The sequence below is a fragment of the Neopelma chrysocephalum genome, unplaced genomic scaffold (genome assembly GCF_003984885.1).
Source record: "Neopelma chrysocephalum unplaced genomic scaffold, ASM398488v2 Primary Assembly neopelma1_44, whole genome shotgun sequence".
In the NCBI taxonomy this organism is placed as follows: domain Eukaryota; kingdom Metazoa; phylum Chordata; class Aves; order Passeriformes; family Pipridae; genus Neopelma; species Neopelma chrysocephalum.
Genome location: NW_020897703.1, coordinates 14,338,759 through 14,357,265, shown reverse-complemented (window position 1 = coordinate 14,357,265; position 18,507 = coordinate 14,338,759). Strand labels below are relative to the sequence as shown.

The following is an 18,507-nucleotide window of genomic DNA, read 5'->3' as shown; positions in this document are numbered from 1 at the left end:
CTTACGAATAAACCACTTGGGCCATCTCCAGATTGGCTAGGAGACATTTGTGGGTAACAATTTCAGAATGTTTAATTCTCCCTGCCTTTCAGTTGGACACTATAATCTAAGGATCTCTTGAGGATTATGTGTCTCATCAGATGGCTATAGGAAGTAGAGGCAGAGATGAACTTAAAAGTTCCCTACCAATGCCTTGATTTGGCCACAAACCAACAACATATTCTCATGCAAGTGGGTATATGCCACAAGGATGGTATGCCACTCAGAAAGGCTCATTCAGAGCTCAGGGAGTGATTCATACAACTGAGAGGACAACAGCTCCCTAGGGTCTATTCTATTGTAATTGGGGCTAAACCAGGCATGCAACCATGTCCAAGGCAATATCCAGTGATGTCTCATTTCTGACTAGGCCCTCTACCAATCCTACCAGCTGGAAGTACAGCTGAATTGCTGAAAGCCACACGTGGTTAAAGAGTAATGCATGGGCCTCCTGAAGCAAGGAAGAACTCAGATATTTCTGACTGACAGCATTTCCCCTATGTATTGCATACATTGCGCTTTCCTTCAACACCACAGACAACAATTGCACAGATGTAAATACAACCTGTCTGAGCTGTACCACAGTAGTCAAGAAAGACAATGTGCTACCACTAATGTAGGAAATAGAAAGACTTGAAAAGGAAAAAAAAGAAACAACTGATTGAGTACCATTAAAAATTACATTCCAAACTTAAAAAATGATAACATGCATGTCTATGACAGCTTTCAAGACCGAAGTCTGTGTAACAATTAATGGTGCTAATGGGCCTGAAAGCTACTGAAGTTTTTTTGCAACAATGACATGGTGTGTCTCATTTCAATCTTGTTCACTATTCAGAAAATAAGCCAACATTTATTTTTATTTGCCATGTGAAAACGTACAACAGGTCAGTTTTTAGCCAAATTTTTCTTTATGCTAGCTTTTCCTGAAGGGATTCTTCACCAATCAAATTTTTCTCATCTTGCCCCAGAAATTATTATGCCATTATTTTTGCAGTGGGTTTTTTTTCATATTAGTGATAGGAGTTGGCAAGTATGGAATAACTAATAAAGAGAAGATATAGCACAGAACATTCAACATGGCATCTACCTATCCATTTCCCAAACTTTTAATATAACTCCATGTGCACTGTGTACAGGAAGCGTTAGCATAGCAAATACTGCTATGAGCAACAGAACCACGACAAGGTCCTTCCTGAGTCTGTTGAATAATGCTTATTGTGATGAATGAAGGGAAATTAAGGGAATGAAGGGAAAAAGGACAACTGAAAGAACATGCAGTATATTTCCCCCTGTACTCAGCGCTGGTGAGGCTGCACCTTGAGTACTGCGTTCAGCTCTGGGCCTCTCACTAAAAAGGACATTGAGATGCTGGAGCATGTCCAGCAAGGGGCAACAGGGCTCGTGAAAGGTCTAGAAAGCATGTCTTATGAGAAGCAGCTAAGGCAACTGGGTTTCTTTAGCCTGGAGGACTTTGGGGGGACCTTATCAGCCAGGGAGGTGGTAGTCTCCCTTGAGGTGTTTAAGAGGTGTCTGAATCTGGGTGATATGGTTTAGGGGTTACAGTGATAGTGCTGGTTTAATGGTTGGATTGGATGATCCTGAAGGTCTCTTCCCTTGATGATTCTATGAATCTCTAGTACTAATATCTCAAATGCTGTTTATCTTGGAGTTGCCTCAACAGCAGTGAGGAGGCTACTTTTGAAGACTGCTATCATTGTATTTTCCTCCCCTTTGCACACCTTAACAACTGAATTCAACAGATCGGTTCATGGGCACTGTAACAGAAACCTCTACTGTGCCCCACTGCAGAACAGTCCACTTGCAAGAAGAATTCCCTACATCCAAAATCCTTCTCCCTTCTAATCTCTTAAAAACTATATTAGGCAAGATCAGAGTGTACTGCCTATGTCAAAATCCCAAACTGTAAGATCTTTCCCCATTATGAGAGCCCTCCTATATCAATAAAACAGAAAAGTCACCACAAAAAATACACTACAGAAAAGCAGCAACAGTGAAAAATATCCCTTTTGGAAATGCCCTAATTTAAAAGACTTACTCTGAACTCACACAGCTAGGAGTTTAAATAATAAAGAATTTGCTAAAACCAGATATCTCAAGTTGCTGGCTACAATATCATATGCAGAACAAGTCTAACAAAGAAGTCAACACTAAACATATACAAACCACACAGGTGATATCCTGAACGTGTTCATTACAAGAAATGGTATCCTTTCCTTTGAAACTTGTTGTTATGTAATCCCAAGTGTCACATTTACTTGCTTTTTCTAAAGGCCTGGATTCCTCAGGAATTGTTCTCTAGATTATTCTGAACTGCAAAGAGCAAGCAAAGAGCAGGTTCTGATTTGGCAGAAGGATTTTGGTGGTTTTTCAACACCATCAACATCTACTATTTAATAGCAAACTGTCAGAGTCAGTGTTTCAAAGAAACAAGTAGGTTTGTGAACATAGTCCTGACTGACCATTTTGCACTCTTCATGCTAAAGACAGTGATACTGGAGACGAGGTTTATTGACTAGTTGTCTCTCACACTCTAAAGTACTGCTCTAAGCATTTAGTCTATTTAGAACACATCCTGTAGAACAAACGCATCTTCAGTAAAACTCATTTTTAATGACAGCATCTGATTTGAACATCTGCTACAGTGATGGAATAATCAGAGATACAAAGCCCTCTTTTAAAGTGCTTTTAATAAAAGTTTTGTTCCAGACAACTGTCAGTTTTGGCAGCAACTGGACAGCCAACTAACACATCCTCCTCGTGTTTCTTGTCATCTCTGACCACTATAGTCCATGAATGCGTAAATGCGACACTAACCTCTCTAAAGTCTCCCAAAAAGCCTTAAACAATCATCTCTAGGTCCCATGGAGCATTCTTCTGGAAAGGAATGATTTATTATACAGTTGCAAGGTCAAAAGCAGTAATTTTTCTTTCTTCAGAGTTAAAACCAATGTTCTGGTTAAGAAAAAACAACAGTAAATGCATTGTTTCATGACCATATGCTATCAAGTTAGAAGAAAGGTTAAAAGAAAATTATGATGGTGCCCCTTTGGGTTGCCTTTGTCAATCAAAAATAAAAAAGTCCTTGCTGGTGTCCCATTGAGCAGTATCAGTGTTGATGTATTATACTGTACTACTCCCACTCTGATCAATAAACAAATACACAATACACAGACAAGTTTATGCTTACCATCGCTCTATAAGGTAAGAAAAACCTATTTATATTTTACGGAAAGTACCTATCATCTTGGACAAAGTTACACAAGACATCTGTGGCAGAACACTAAAAGACTGCCTGTCTAGGTAGCAAACATCTGCCTTGAACACAACATTATGTCAAGAGAGATAAAACTAACAGCCTGGGCTGCACATATGCAGGTGACATGCCGCCTGCCTACCTCTAGCAGCTTCCTCTCCATCTATGTAAGGAAATCTGCAGCAATTACTGTTGCTTCCAGACAGCTTTGTAAAAGGTATCCAAACAGAAAGAGAGCAGCAGAATTCGCCCATTTGAGCTGCAAAACCAGATGCTCCCTGTCCCCTTGGGGAAGAGGCAGCAAGCAGGGAGAAGCACATTGCAAGTTCATGGGTCACTTGTTGGCGATGTAGACTTAACAGGTCACAAGATAACACCAGTTTTGTGATACTCTCAAAAAACTGCATCCCATGCTGAACAAAAGCTTGCTACATTCCATCCTTCCATTCATTTCCATGATGAAAAGGACGAAAAGCAAGGAGCAGTCCTGAAGAAGAAACATCTACATAGAGAGATAATGCCAGAAAGCACAGCAAAATTCATTTGCTGCATTCAGTTATAAGGAAACAAACTGAGAGCTCTAAACGCCTGAGTCCACAAAATGGCTGTTCTGCAAGAATTTAAAATGGCACAGGCCTTTTGCACATATCAAAAATAAACGGCAGTTTCTGATATCTGAGGAAGGAGTGGAAAAGAAGTTAAAAGCAGAGGTCACCTATAGAGCAGGAAGAGAGCAAGCAATGTCTCTTACCACGGGGCTTTTGGTTCTCACCCTTGCTCCTCAGAAAAAGTAAACTATGAAGGAAGAAATATAAGTTGTGCAGCTTTTCCCCAAATAATTTTTTAAAGTTATCCATAGAGTAGAAAGGTAGCCCAAACCCCCTCAAAAATTTAATGGAATAAATTTATCTTATTTTTCTGAGTTACGATACCAGTCATTTAGTATTTGAAAGCTGTATTTGTGTCAATAGAAGTGTGTTTCAGTTGTTAATTCCCTGAACTTCCTAATCTCCTTAATTCTGTAGCTCCTACTGCCATTTCTACCCCCATGATCTTCAAAATCTCCCAAGCACAGCCAGCCCACTGACCCTCGAGGCAAGTGTTCTCCTCCCCAAAGCACACAGGACATAAATGGCTGACCACAGTACATAAATCTTAACCTATATTGTTCTTGCCATTACATGGCCAGGAACATGTAACAAATAAGAAATTAAACAAAAAAAAAATCCAGAGAGTCTTTAGAAATATATTAATCTATTTAACTCACTACATTGTGATCAACTAAAATTTCAACCTCCATATAGTTTTAACATCAAACATGCAAACAAGCTCATTACACATCTAAGATTAAACTGGAACAGTGAATTCACCGCTAATTGTAACCATAAGATTCATTAAATATTTTGGCTTTTGAACTATTTTTTAACCATTTTAAGGAAAAGATATTAACCTCAAATAACACCATCAATTTCCTCCTTTCAAAATACCTGTATGGCTCACTCAGGATAGAAGCTACAAAAAAAATGAAACAGAAATAATTTAGCTAAGAGATTTAGAATCCAGAATCACAAGATCCACCAGAAACCACCGCACCACCAGACAGCTCACGTATCAGGGATCCTGTCCCATGTGCTGAGCAGACCTGCGTTATCTGCGAGATGGCTTCCTCTTGGAGGCCTAGGTGGTGCTCAGAGAATCAGGCACCTAGATACTGTTCCTTAGGTTTTTGTGGGGTATTTGGTTTTGGGTTTGGTTTTGTTTTTTTTTTAAATTTACAACTCAAACAGCAACCTCTGAACTGACAAGACAGTCCAAACTTCACTGCATAGGGGAAGAAACTCATTTCTTTAAAGTCCCCTGTAGGGAGGAGCCTTTCAGAATATGACTAGACAAATTACACACACACAAAGCTGACTTGCTAATGACTACACCTACATTTTCCTGGGACCTTGCAGCATTGCTCCCATTCTACAGGCAGAGAAAAAGTGAGACTTGTATGAAAGACGTGAATCAGCAAAAAATCAAATTTAAGGCTATGCGGGGAAAATATTTCAAACTTTTTACTCCTTCTTTCTACAGCACAGCTACAAAGCCTGTTGATACTAGGAGCATACATTGAATTCAGTTGCAACTTTGAGTACTGAACATTTTTAAAAACTCAGAACCCGCCCAGTTCACACACAAAGAAACATCCTATGTAATCATCTGCCAAAAATTCAGTTTTAGTGTTGCTCAGCATTATCATTAAAGAAATTTGCATTACAGGCATTTCTCCTATCCAGCGTTCATTGCCTAATTTTAAACCAGCTTTCTTTTCTGCTATACTATCACTTTCATTCAAGTTTTAGAAAAAACAGAAGGAATTCTCACTCCTTTCAACACCGTCCCTTCCTAAGAAGTGCCCATCTTGCTGGCTAAGTGAACCTCATAGAACAAAGTCTGCAATCATGTGAATAAAATTTCATAACGTAAATGCAGTTAAAGCCCTGAGGGCAACCAGAAATTGGAAAGAGCAGTTATAAGCCTTTGATACTGCAAACTGAAAAACAAAATAATATTGTCAGGTATATATTCAAAACATACTTCAAGACACCAGCAAAAATACTTCTGTGTAATTAGCACCACGCACCATGTAGAAGCACCTGAACACTCCTAGTACTTATTGTCCGTTCCTTCTTAAAGGATAAGGACGTTATACTGCCTTCTGTGGACCGCTGCAGGCATAATTTAAGCAAAAACAAGTGTGATTCAACATCCCCTCCCCAAGATGATAAAGCAGGATTTCTCCTTAAAATAGCTCACACCAGAGGCAGGGAAGGACCATGAAATTGCTTGGATGGTTAAAGTGGGTTTCATGGAGCCTACTTCCTGCAGCTGATTTGAGAGAGACAGAACAGACCGTGCTACCAGGAGGCAGCAGCACACCTTACTAACAGCTGACAAATCGGGATGCACATTTAACACAACTTATCTACACTCCTGACTTTAGGGTATCTATTAACCCCACGGAAAATGTTATAGAACTGAATACATCTATCACCAAACCTATGATGGACTTAATAGAGGATCCAGAACCAAACCAGGCTTACCACCATCAGTGAGAAAAGGCAAACAGTCCAAATGAGACCAGGGCCTCCACAGTCAGGCACGGCAAAGGCCCTGATGAGTCTCCAGGTGCATGAGGGTACCTGACACACAACACCACATGCCCACCTCAGCCGGCTGCTTTAGTGGCTATCTCAGTGATAAAAACACAACTCAAATTTAAGCACTACTCAAAGCAACTGAATAAAAACACATGAGCAAGGAGGAAGTTTCACTAACAGCAGTTCCCCAGAAGCACAAGGAGGCTGAGTTGGAGGCCACCCTCCTCATCCTGCCCATGCTCAGTGGGAGCCACCGCCGCCAGCAGGGCTGACACACACCATGCACCCGCAGAGGTGGCAGCCACATCCTTGAGGCTATTGCATTGCCACAGGAAATACGGACATGTGATAAAGTCTACACACAGGAAAACTTCTAAATACAAGGTAGCAAATGTCAACTGAGTACACGAGGCAGGTTTTGGTGTAACTACTAAAATAAAATCAGTTTAGTCTCCAACAAAACCCTATATATCCCTAATAGCTAGTCACACCAGCAGTTACTTGAAACACTAATTCACTGCTTTCACATAACAAAATATTGTTCTGCAAGTACTACATGCTAACATGATTATTTACCAAATGGAAAAAACTCCTGGTAAAAATGCCTTATTTTTTTCAGAAATAAACTCTTTCACTCACTACCTTTGGATCACTGACACAACAAACTCAATAGATTCAATGACTCAAAGCATTTCTAATAACCTGTCTTGACTTAAACCTAAAAAGCATGAGGAATTTCCATTACTGAAGACTGAATAAAATACTAACAAAATCTGTTATTTCCCCAAAATTTGGACCATTACCCACAACAATCTTAAAACTAGATTTCAGAATTTTGACACTTGAGATAAACCAACATTCCTCTCCAGTCTTTCCAGACACAAGCACCTGTGGTTGTGAACTCCTAACTGCATGAAGCACTCACCCTTGCTGTCAGCACTACAGCGGGAGAGCTCCCGCATGGCGATGTGCCACTGGATACAGGAGGAGAGACTCCCGGGCAGATCCTTGCGCAAGTGTGTCACCCAGCGCACCTCCAGTGGAAGATGGGAGATCAAACATCCGGCAGGTTCCTGCTCCTACCGCATCAACCCATTCCCTTTATCTAAGACTGTCCTCCCTCCAGCAATATCAACAGCATGCACAAATAAAAGCTGAGCAGGGGCACCACTGTTTAGTGAAGCAAAGGGGAAGCAGAGGAGCAGGACAAGACTGGAGGTCACCCTTGCGGCCCAGCACCAGAGAAACTGGCAGTGGGAGGAGGCAGGCTGAGTGACCTGATCTAGGAGAGAGCACACACCCCACCCAGAGACAGCAGGGATGGTGGCACACTGCCAAATTCTGAAACTTCTGACAGTCACTGGTGCTGCTGCCTCATCACTTACTTCCCTTAGAAAGACGGAATTCCAAAACCACAAGAATAACAACAAGAAAGTAAAAATAGCAGGTTCTTTCCTTTTTTTTTTCTGAACAAACTTGAAGAAAAAGATTTAAGGAAAACAGCAGGAAGGTAGTGTTAGACGCTGGCAGAGACTGGTGCCTGTTGTTTGCACTTCTCTAGAAGAAAAAAAACAAGTGAAAGGCTCCAAGAGAACAGCACATTGTGATTTAGCCAGGAGAACAAATCAGGTCAACTTTCAATTAAACAATACAGAGGGGGAAAATATCAAAAAACACTGCTATTAAGGTAATTTACTGGAAATTATTTCACTGTCATTGCTTCAATATTTCATACCCAAATTATGATACATGTTGCAAGTATAACAAATAGAGGTAAAATACAAGAAATACAATATTAATATATAATCTAATACACACCTAGGCTGTTGTGAACTCTACATACTTCTGTTCATCTGTTTAAAAGTGAACTGCAATACAAAAAGCTAAAATTCATGATATGGCAAAACTGGCATGATTAATCCAGCTGCCAAATTTTGTAACATCTGCAATAGTCATCAGGTTTAACAAAATTACAAATTTGAAAAACATTTTTATTAACAAGTAGTTGAAATCTTCGTGTAAGCTTAGCTTGTTTAAGAGACTGCTATGGGGAATGCAGGGTCCTAACCACAACATTAGTATTCCCAATAACAAAACAGTTCGTCAAGACAACATTTTGTGTATATATGAAAGTGTGTACATGCAGGACATGTAAAATTGCCTCTTCCCTAATACTAACCACTTGCATGTTCTGGACATTTAAGCATGTATCAAACAAGCAAGTGAAAAAATAACATCTATGGATGCAGAATACAAAATACCATCTAATAAGGAGGACCAACATGATACTTGCCTTTCCTAGTTTGAAATACTGATGTAACTCCTCTTAGGCATTATTTGTATCACAATCACTTAACAATACAATTTAATTATAAAGAGGCAATATGTAATCTGATAAGTAAATTAAATAAGCAATGAACTTCAAAAAAGCAATCACATACAGAGGCAATACCATGCACAGTAAAAGTGTTTTTAATATCTCATTTAAAAATTTTAAACCTGCATCTCCAGGAACTGCTTCTATTTGAATCCTATGGTAACTGAAATACTAAAATCCCACTCCTCATAATAACCCTTCATAATACGAAGAAAAAAGGTACTATAACAACAATTACTCTACCTTATTCAAAGTTAAAGTCTGTAGAAAACTTACAAGAGAGCCACTTATCATAGTTCAGTACTGTGAATAAAACTACTGAAACTAAAATGCAACATTAATAATCAAAAAGCTTCTAAAACATGTACCAAAGACACAGCAACCACTCCCAAACAGCCACCAGTTCAAGGAATAACTGATTTGCTAACCCCCCCCCCAAAAAAAAACCAAACAAAAAAATCTAGTAATACTGACAAAACTACTCTTTATAATCACCACTATGATAGTTTAAAAAATCACTTTAAAAAGATAATCACACTCCCTAGATATCACCACTCTTGGACATTCTACTGATGTTGAAGTGAATATTATTAATAATGTGTGGATTTTATTTTCAATTGCTTTATAATGAAAATATCAACTTATTACAAGACATTACTCTCCTCACCACTTTTACTAGGAATAACCTAAGAAATAACAAAGGCTATAACGTCCCTGACGACAAAACTAGCCAGAAAAAGAGCATTAGTGTGCACACATTAAAAAATTGGCTAAAGTACTGCTGCAAAATTTAGGACAAAACTGTGGAACCTATGTGAGAACAAGCATTAACTACAAAAAACAATATTTACCAAATACAGCTATGCAGTGTACCAGCCTGATTAGTCTAAGCCACAGGAGTGAAAAAAAGAAGTATCACAAATCCTACCTGTAGCATCATCTGAACCTGCCACCATAGAATCAAGAGGCCAATGAGTTCCATAGTGGAGAACAGAAATGGGAAATACCTCTGCTGTTAAATCTACATGATCCCAAGGGCATCAGAGACCCAGAGAGTGAAGATCAGCATCTAAGTTATATTCTTTCAGACTTGCAGGACTTATGAAAAGTAACTTATATATTTATTTGTAGCATTACTTTCCAATTTGTTGTCCTTAAGCATATAGTTTAGAAGCTCTATTACTTACAAAAAAGAAAAAAAACTTGTAATCCACCAAAAGTTACAGCTGCAAGACACGGTGATTGAAGTATCTATATGCTTTCAGCTCAAGGTACAGTTGAAAATTAAATAGCTAAAAGGTTGGGTGTATCATACAACAGATTTTCCTAAAAGCATCAGGATTTCCTGTTATTCCTCAAAAAAATATTTTTTTCTTATTTTTCTCTTACAAGTATAGATCTATTAGAAGTCCACAGAAAGGGAATCTAGTACTTGTCAATTCCCCAAATAATTATGGTCAAGCTTTATTTCCTGTAAAAGGCACTCCAGTTTCTTACCACCATCCTCATTTCTTAAAATCTGAAGTACAGAGTGCTTTGTTCTTAAGGACATTATAAAGAAAGCACTGTAGCCTTTAAGTTTCCACCTACCTAAAACTGTGCAGATATGATCAGGCAAGATACATTGCTTAATGCTCCTGCTGCCATCTCTCACCAAGCAGAGATGGTCCTAGGGAATACCAACCTCCTCTGTGATGTTCTGTTTCACGTAAAAGCTCCAGTAAATTAACTTTCCCACTCTAAATTGACCAGATTCCCATCATAGTCGTGTAGCCACTCAACAACCCCTAGCTTTCCCTCTAAATCCTTGGAGGACACTCTCAGCCTCAGAGCCTCTCCAGCTAAAGCTATTTAACACAAGGGTGGATAATTTTTCTTATTTGTGTATTTTAAAAATACGCTCCAGCATTAAATGTTTAAGCTAAGCTTGGAGCGATAAGAATCTACAGTGAGGTTTAAAGTTTATGATCTATTAAATTCATACAAGAGAAAAACACATCCAAACGTTATAAACTTTAATGCTCTGCTGGCAGTCAAACCATCACATCATGGGAAGTTGCCAGTGAGCCGCCTGAATCAGAGTTCTGAAGCATTCGATCAGCTTTCACCAGCAACTACTTCTGCCATTTTCATTTGTTCAACCATTTCAACAGTTGGTTCACTCAGAACTGCTAAAGAGCAACTGAGAATTCAGAAAGGAGGAAAGGCTGGCTTTCTTTTCCAAATGATGAACAAGAAGGAACGGTGACTGGATTTGATCTATTAATTCCAAATCTCACTAGGCACCAGAAAAAAAATGACTCATTTTACAAACAACAGACAATTCTACTTAATCTGGTTTAAATGCAAAACACATTTGGATATATTTGTTTCTTCTATGTATGTAGCACAATTAGGATTCATTTTACTTAGCTAACAAAGTAAGCTAAGAGCTGTCTAAAGCATGGGGAATTATGTTTCTTAAACATTAAGAATCTAAGCTGCATAACTACCTAAATAAATGCATATAGATGTGTATCCTCCCGCCTAGCAAGAGGTATGATCAAATTAGACCAATTAGAATCAACTTTTCTTTAGGAAAAATAATTAAGCACAAATGCAAAATAAAATTAAAAACAATTATTTAATCAGGGTTTCCTGCTCACTGATTTAAGTCATGATTAAAATTAGTAATATAGTCACTCTGATTTCAGTCAATCCCTCCAGCATGGACCGACCCCGAAGGTTCGCACAGTCCCAGCCTTCCCTCAGCATCTTCAGCGTGTCCAACCTCATTTAGGACCTTCTGCTCCATCCTCCCGGGACTAAGTCTGACTGAGGTGGATTAAAGCTTACAAGCTTTAATGTTCCTGCCACCTACCACATCATCACCAGAGAAAGGCTGGTTGCCAGGACTTTTCTGTTGGCATATCCCAGCATTCTGCTCAGGAATGAAAGAAAGGAGTTAGACCTCCAGAGAAAAGGTGACTGGGAAGGAAGTAGACCCTTCCTATCCCAAATGGAGCATCTCAACAAGGATGGAGTCATGATGATAGGAAATACAGGATCCAAAATACCTTCTGATATTCGTTAACACTTCCCTACTGCTACAGAACTCGATCATTAAGTACTGAACCTAAAGTGATAAAGTGCAGTACTCCTTCCTTGTTATCTTCAGCTACTATTAGGACTTTTCCACTTGCAAGCCCTCATGAAAAAAATGGGTTCTATTATGGCAGCCAGCTTCTGTTTAACTGTTCTCCAACGATCACAACTGAAGTACTGGCATTCTCAACAGAAACCCTGACCACTGTTCTTCCCCTACTCACCTTAATATTCACTCAGAGCAACCTGGCAAACTAAATTTCCCTTTTCCTATTTTACAGCTGAAACGCACCAAGACAAACAGAAGGAAGTTCATAAATACAAAGCTTTTCTTCCTCCCACTTGTGTGCTTTTATGCTTTTTAGCTACAGTTCAGGAAATACTCTACTTCATAAACACAATTTACTAACTTCAGCATTTTTTCTTGTGTAAAAATCTCAGCATGGAAGCAAAAAATTTAGTATTGGAGTAAACTGCAAGTACTACTTCAAAACACAACCTTATACCAAGAATACAAAAAGCATAAAGGATTATTTAAGCTTGTCATATTTCCATAATCTCAATTCTTAAGGTAGCAAAATTCTATAGAATATATATATATGATGCATATATATAAAGTAGTCTTTCTCAGGAGTCCCAACAGTATTTTGCAATCATTTAGGATTACCAGGCTCTTAGAAAATCCAAAGAAATGTCAAGACTAAAGACTAATTGCAGACCACAGTTATTACTAATAAGCAAGTTTACTTCAGCTTGATTAAGAAAAAAAATTACTTGCTGAAAGAAAAAGCAAACAAGAAGAAAACATATAGGGAAAAAGACAATGAGAAATAGCAAGCTTTTTATTTGAATGGAGATAATAATAAATAAATACAGCCTGTCCTTAAAGATATCAATTCTCTCTCCATTTAAAATGGAATAGGTTAATGGGAAATTCCATTCTAGGCAGCTTAAAACAGAATTAAAACAAAACAATCAGCCAAGTACTAATTTGCTCTATTCGCTACACCACTGCCTTATAGAAAACCAGATTCAAACACGGATCCGTATTAAAAAAGGTCATCTTTTCCCATTTCTCATTTGGACATGCTACAAGATCTTGTAAGAATCTGGCATAAGCATCAGCTTACCATGAGAAACTCATCTTCAAGAAAGGCAGAAGCTAGAATTTCTGTGTATCACTAGCAGCACAACATTAGGTCTCACACAACATGCTACATGCTACAGTCAGCCTAAATAACCTTTTATGATTGCTTTGCTCATTCTGAGTAAAAATATACCACCATTTTTAAATTGAAAGTGTTCCCATTCTTGTCTGCTCCCCTATAAACTGGCCAAATTCATAAAACATTCAATCTACAGTTGAAAGATAAAACACAACTTACTAAGAACTTACTCATAAAGCAAATAAAGCAGCTGAGGTTTTATACTACAAGCAAACAACAGAAAACAACAACCCTGGAAGTTTTAATAAGGTTCAGGTAGCTTTCATATTCATGGACTAATACACTGTGCGTAACATAGGGGACATAACCTGACACCTAGAAACATTTTCGAGACTGAAAACTTAAGGAGGAAATAAACCGTACCTTTATGCTCACACAGACAACCACCATCCCAATTTAGGTAACAATAAATACAAATATGAGACATTTATCAAACTTCAGGAAAAAAAATGTTAGCAACAAAATTTGCTATACCTACAACATTAGTTCTTCAAAGACTATCAAATACATCATATATCAATTTGGGCTCAAATTTCAAAACTGAAATTAGCATTCCTGTTGTGGTAATTCAAAGTTCTATTTGGCACTTTATTTTGCTTTTAGTGAAGTGCTGAAAGCCAACAGCACACACAAAAAATAATTTACAAAGCATTATGCTTGATTGCCAGATACTACAGCACTGCCCAGTGCGCCAACCATGTCCTGGGCTGCATCAAAAGCAGTGTGGCCAACAGGTTGAAGGAGGTGATTCTGCCCCTCTACTCCACTCTGTTGAGATCCTACCTGGAGAGCTGTGTTCAGCTCAGGGGCCTCAACATAAGGATGTGGACCTGCTGGAGGAGTCCAGAGGAAGGCCATGAAGATGCTGAGAGGGCTGGAGCACCTCTACTATGAAGACAGGCTGAAAGAGTTGGGGCTGTTCAACCTGCAGAAGAGAAAGCTCTGGGGACACCTTAGAGCAGCCCTCCAGGAGCTTAAGGGGCCAACAAGAAAGCTAGACAGAGACATTTTACAAGGGCATGGAGGGACAGGACAAGGGACAATGGCTTTAAACTGAAAGTAGGTTTAGATCAGATATTAGGAAGAAATTATTTACTGTGAGAGTGGTGAGACTCCAGAACAGGCTGACTCTCTGGTAATTGTGGCTGCCCCATCTCTGAAGTGTTCAAGGCCAGGTTGGACAGGGCTTTGAGCAACCTGGTCTAGTGGAAGGTGTCCCTGCCCATGGTAGAGAGGTTGGAACTAGGTGACCTTTACAGTCCCTAAACCCATCTATGAAATCTCTTCTGACTGCCTTGTCAGCAATGGCCTGAACATTCCCCATTTAAGAAACAGCACTTTCCAGCTATGTGCTTTGGTGTTTTTAGTTACACGCATAAAGCAGACAAAAGTCAAGAAACTTCAAACAGGAAGTTGAGTGACTGCAATTACGTGAACTATGGCACAAGATTTATCTACACAATCAAACATACAGTATGTAAAATAATACTGCATAACAGTCCTCCTAAATTCCTGATAGCATCTATTGCAGACTCTTGAATAAGTGACCACATATACCACAAATAAGTCATAGGCATGTACAACAATTAACAGAATGACAGGCATTTAGAAGCTATACTAAAATGCAAACAAGAGACAGTTCTTATACAATAAAAGTGTACAGATACTATTGTATTCAAGTCCATCACAGTGCTTTCATTTTAAAACCTTAAAACATATTCAAATCAATACAGCTAAGCAATGATGCCACTCTAAGTCAAGACACAGAAGATAACATCCAATAGAAAACTTTGCTGCAACATTGCAGCACATTTTAAAAGACTGAAATTTTTTAAAATATTATTTTCTCTATTTTCACCTGTGTTTTCCACGTAGTCTCTTTTGATACTGGCACAGCATTGCAATTATTTTTTTTCAAATAACTTTGTGGAATAGTTACATACGTGTGAGCTTTTCTTTTTGCTTTTTCCTTATGACATATTCAGAGAATATTTTTAGGACGTCCTAAATCAGGGTGCTGGGGATTTCTGTTCTTAATAAACCAGAACCTTTAAATGCCCATATGAGACAGGTGGGCTCAAACCAAACCTTCATAGTGGATCACAGGTGAGGTCAAATTAACCACAGCACATGCGATACACTCAGTGAAGGCCTGCATATCTGAAGGCAATATGAACATAACTCTCACAAAAGAGAACCAAAGGGATTTGAATCCACAAATGAGAAGGCCAGGCCGGATGACAAGCTCTGCCCAAGCGCCAAGCGTGCTGTATCTGTAAATATTACCCGCTCAAAACAGGCCCAGGTTTTGAGGCATTAGCAGTGATGCAGCTGATCCAGTATGGGCCGGCAGCCCTGCGCACTGCTCCAAAACTCATAACCTCCACTAACATCACAAGGTGTCACAAGTTCAGAATTGATGATGGCACAGGCTCCTATAAACACACTGCACTGCAAATTTTGCACGCTTATTAGTTTGATCCAATATCATTCTTTCACATTTCTTTCAGTGTCTATGAACATACTGACGTGTTTATATTTCAGAGCCTGCTGCTTTCAGGCAAGACACTTAATTGTAAAATGTACATACATAAAGTAAGCTGTGCTGATAACATCCCACGAGCATGAACACAAAACATAAACCCAAGCATGGCTGGCAGCTTATGCTGATTTTCAAACAGAGCTACCTAGCGAGAACATACAAGTAATGCGACCCAGGAACACCGTGCAAATACAGCACACTATAGTATCAAGCAAACACCAAGGTTTTAATCACTCTGTAACCCCTGAACCTGTATCAGAGGATGTAAATTACAGTACCCAGAAAAATCCAACAGCATGAGCCATAAGAAAGAAAACTGTAAAAGGCATCGTCATCATCATCACGTTAAAAATTAATTTCACAAAAAAATGTTTTTCCTCGTCTAAATAGAGGTAGCCATGGATCACCATTTTTTGTTAAAATAAACAGATATGTAATTTATGCTGCAATAGTAATTTCAAGCTTGTACAGCAAGTATTTGAATACACTCAAAAATATCCTACGTATACATATTATATGCATGCATATTCATAACAAGAGTTGCAACACCGAAGAAACCTACTCTCAATAAACTTAAAACTACGAATTTGGCTGGTGGTTGTCGTTTTCCTAAGAGCTTCAGTTTCCCAGAGAAGACGAGCACAAAATGCCTGCCACTTTACTCAGCATCTTTAACATATACCATAATTCCTTCCCAGGTATTTTCTAGAGCATTTCATGTCAATCTACCTGCAGGAGCGTGTGCAAAAGTGACACCGAGTGATACAAGTCTGACAACTACCGGTGTGGAAAATGGGAGAAACTGGACTGCATTATACGTTTTCAGGATGTCGAATCCCTGTTACCACGTCCTTACATCGCTTATCAACCAAAAAAAAACCCAACAAAACCCAAAAAGCAGGCAAGTAAGCAGCTACAGGAAGACCTGAAAAACAAAGACTCCCCGTCTTCGCTATTATTTCTATTTTAAGTTAGCAAGTTTCCTGCTTGGGCAATGACGTTTTGCAGATGCTGCAAGAAACGCTACACGGTAATCATTAAACTGGGGCAAATCAAGTAAAATTATACAACTGCTCGGTATGCAAATATCTGTGCATAAAAGTTCTCCTCCGCCACTAACCGGCGTTCAGCAAGTAGTTATTTTAGCCAAAAGCGCCGAGCAATTCACTAGCTGTATAACTGCTACATCTTGTGGCAACACATTTCAACACAAGGAGGAAAAGCAGACAATACCCGAAAGGGAACAGCGAAGGGACTTGTTTGCTCATAACCTTCATACAGATATTCCCTGCAAACACCCACAACACCCTGCTGTCGCTGTCGGTGTAACACAAGAGGGGAGGAGCAGGGGAGGGAGGAGAAAAATATTATCATCGAAGGCGTGATGGAGGACAGGAGAAAGTTGCAGTCATTCCGTGGCGGCCGCAAGGCGCCCTGTCACTTCTGGCCGCAAAACCGGCCGCCCCCGAGGGCGACTTCCCCACGGGGACGAACCTCCGGTGTCGGCCCCTCTATCCTTCCCACCTCCATGATGCCAAAAGTGCCCGACTCCCTCCAGCGACAACAGCCGCATCCTCCGGCGCAGCACTTCTACTTGGCCGCTGGCGGAGGGGAGCCTATTTCGGGGAGGACGCGGCGAGCGGCCGCCCGAGCCGGGAGCGGCGGCGGCCGGCCCGGGAACGGAGGGAGCGCGGCCGGTCCCGCTGCGCGGCCCGGCGCGGGGGGGAACAACGAGGCGCCGCCGCGCTGACGAGCGGGCGGGGACGGCGGGGCCCCCTCGCCCAGCGCCCGAGGCTCCGCTCACCGCCGCCGGGCCCAGCGCTGACCCCGCACCGCCACCGGGGGTACCGACCTCTCTCGCCGCCGCTCCCCGCCAGCCCGGGACCGACCTCCGGCGGCGGCCACCGGGCCCCTCCCCGAGAACCGGGCCCCCCGCGCGGCCCCGCGGCGCGCTCGTTACCTTCCTTGGGCGCCTTGCCGGGCGGCGCGCCGTGCAGCTGGGAGGCCGCCGCTGCCGCGGAGCAGCCCTGCAGGCTCGGTGGGGACGTGGAGAGCCGGGACCAAGATGGCGGCCCCTCCAAACTTCCACTGCTACTTTGGACACTCATCAAGCTACTTTCCTGGAGCCCGGCAGCCGCCGGGGGCGGCGGGGGAGGCGGCGCGGCGGGGGGACACCCAGCGCCGCGCTCATGGCCGGGGGGCCGGCCCGACACCGGCGCGGGGAGGCCGCCGGCAGGGAGCGAGCTCCGGAGGCAGGCGGGGCGCGGGAGAGACGGGGCGCGGGGCCAGCTCAACCTGCCCGCACCTCTGCACTGCGTCGCCGCCGCCGCCGAGCAGCCGCCTGTGTCTGAGGCCAACCTTCCCCGCCGCCGCCGCTGCCGCCGGGGAGGGGAGGGGAGGGCGCAGGCGGGGAGGGGTCATGCGCAAACACGATCGCGAGCCGAGCGAGCGCCGCGCTCCGCCGGCGCCCAGCCGAGCCGGAGCCGCCCAGGGGCGGCGGGAGGGGAGCGGCGCCCGCCGCGCACGCACCTGTCCCCGGCCCCGCCGAGCGGCGCGGCCCTAGCGCGCCGGCGGCCCCTGCCCCCGCTCCTGCCCCGGCCGGCCCGCAGCCGCCTCCCGGCTGACCCCCGTCCCCAGCGCACGCCCGTCCCGCGGCGGTACCTCCCCCCCCGGCCCAGCGGGCACCTTGCGCGCCGCGGGCAGCGCTCCGCCGGCCGCCACGGCCCAGCCGGAGGCGGCTCCCCCGAGGCCTCGGCGCTCCCCTCCGTCCGGGTGTCCTCGGCGGCACGGTCCGCCCGCGCCCGAGCCTCCGCGCC

At 42.1% G+C, this 18,507-nt stretch overlaps 1 protein-coding gene across 3 annotated transcripts in view; it reads right to left on the bottom strand.

The window, feature by feature from the left end:
- Window positions 1-18,440, bottom strand: part of TLK1 (tousled like kinase 1) — a 70,058-nt gene extending 51,618 nt beyond the window's left edge. The window contains exon 1 of one of the 3 annotated variants that reach the window (XM_027678591.1): window positions 18,377-18,440. Coding sequence is in view for 1 of the 3 variants with exons in the window: in XM_027678588.1 (XP_027534389.1) it covers window positions 17,652-17,799 (148 nt within the window). In the remaining 2 variants the exon portion in view is untranslated. Of the gene's footprint in view, window positions 1-11,895; window positions 12,001-17,651; window positions 18,010-18,376 lie in introns of those variants that run through there. The other 2 variants (XM_027678588.1, XM_027678590.1) reach the window with 2 other exon arrangements.
- Between the last annotated feature and the right edge of the window lie 67 nt (window positions 18,441-18,507).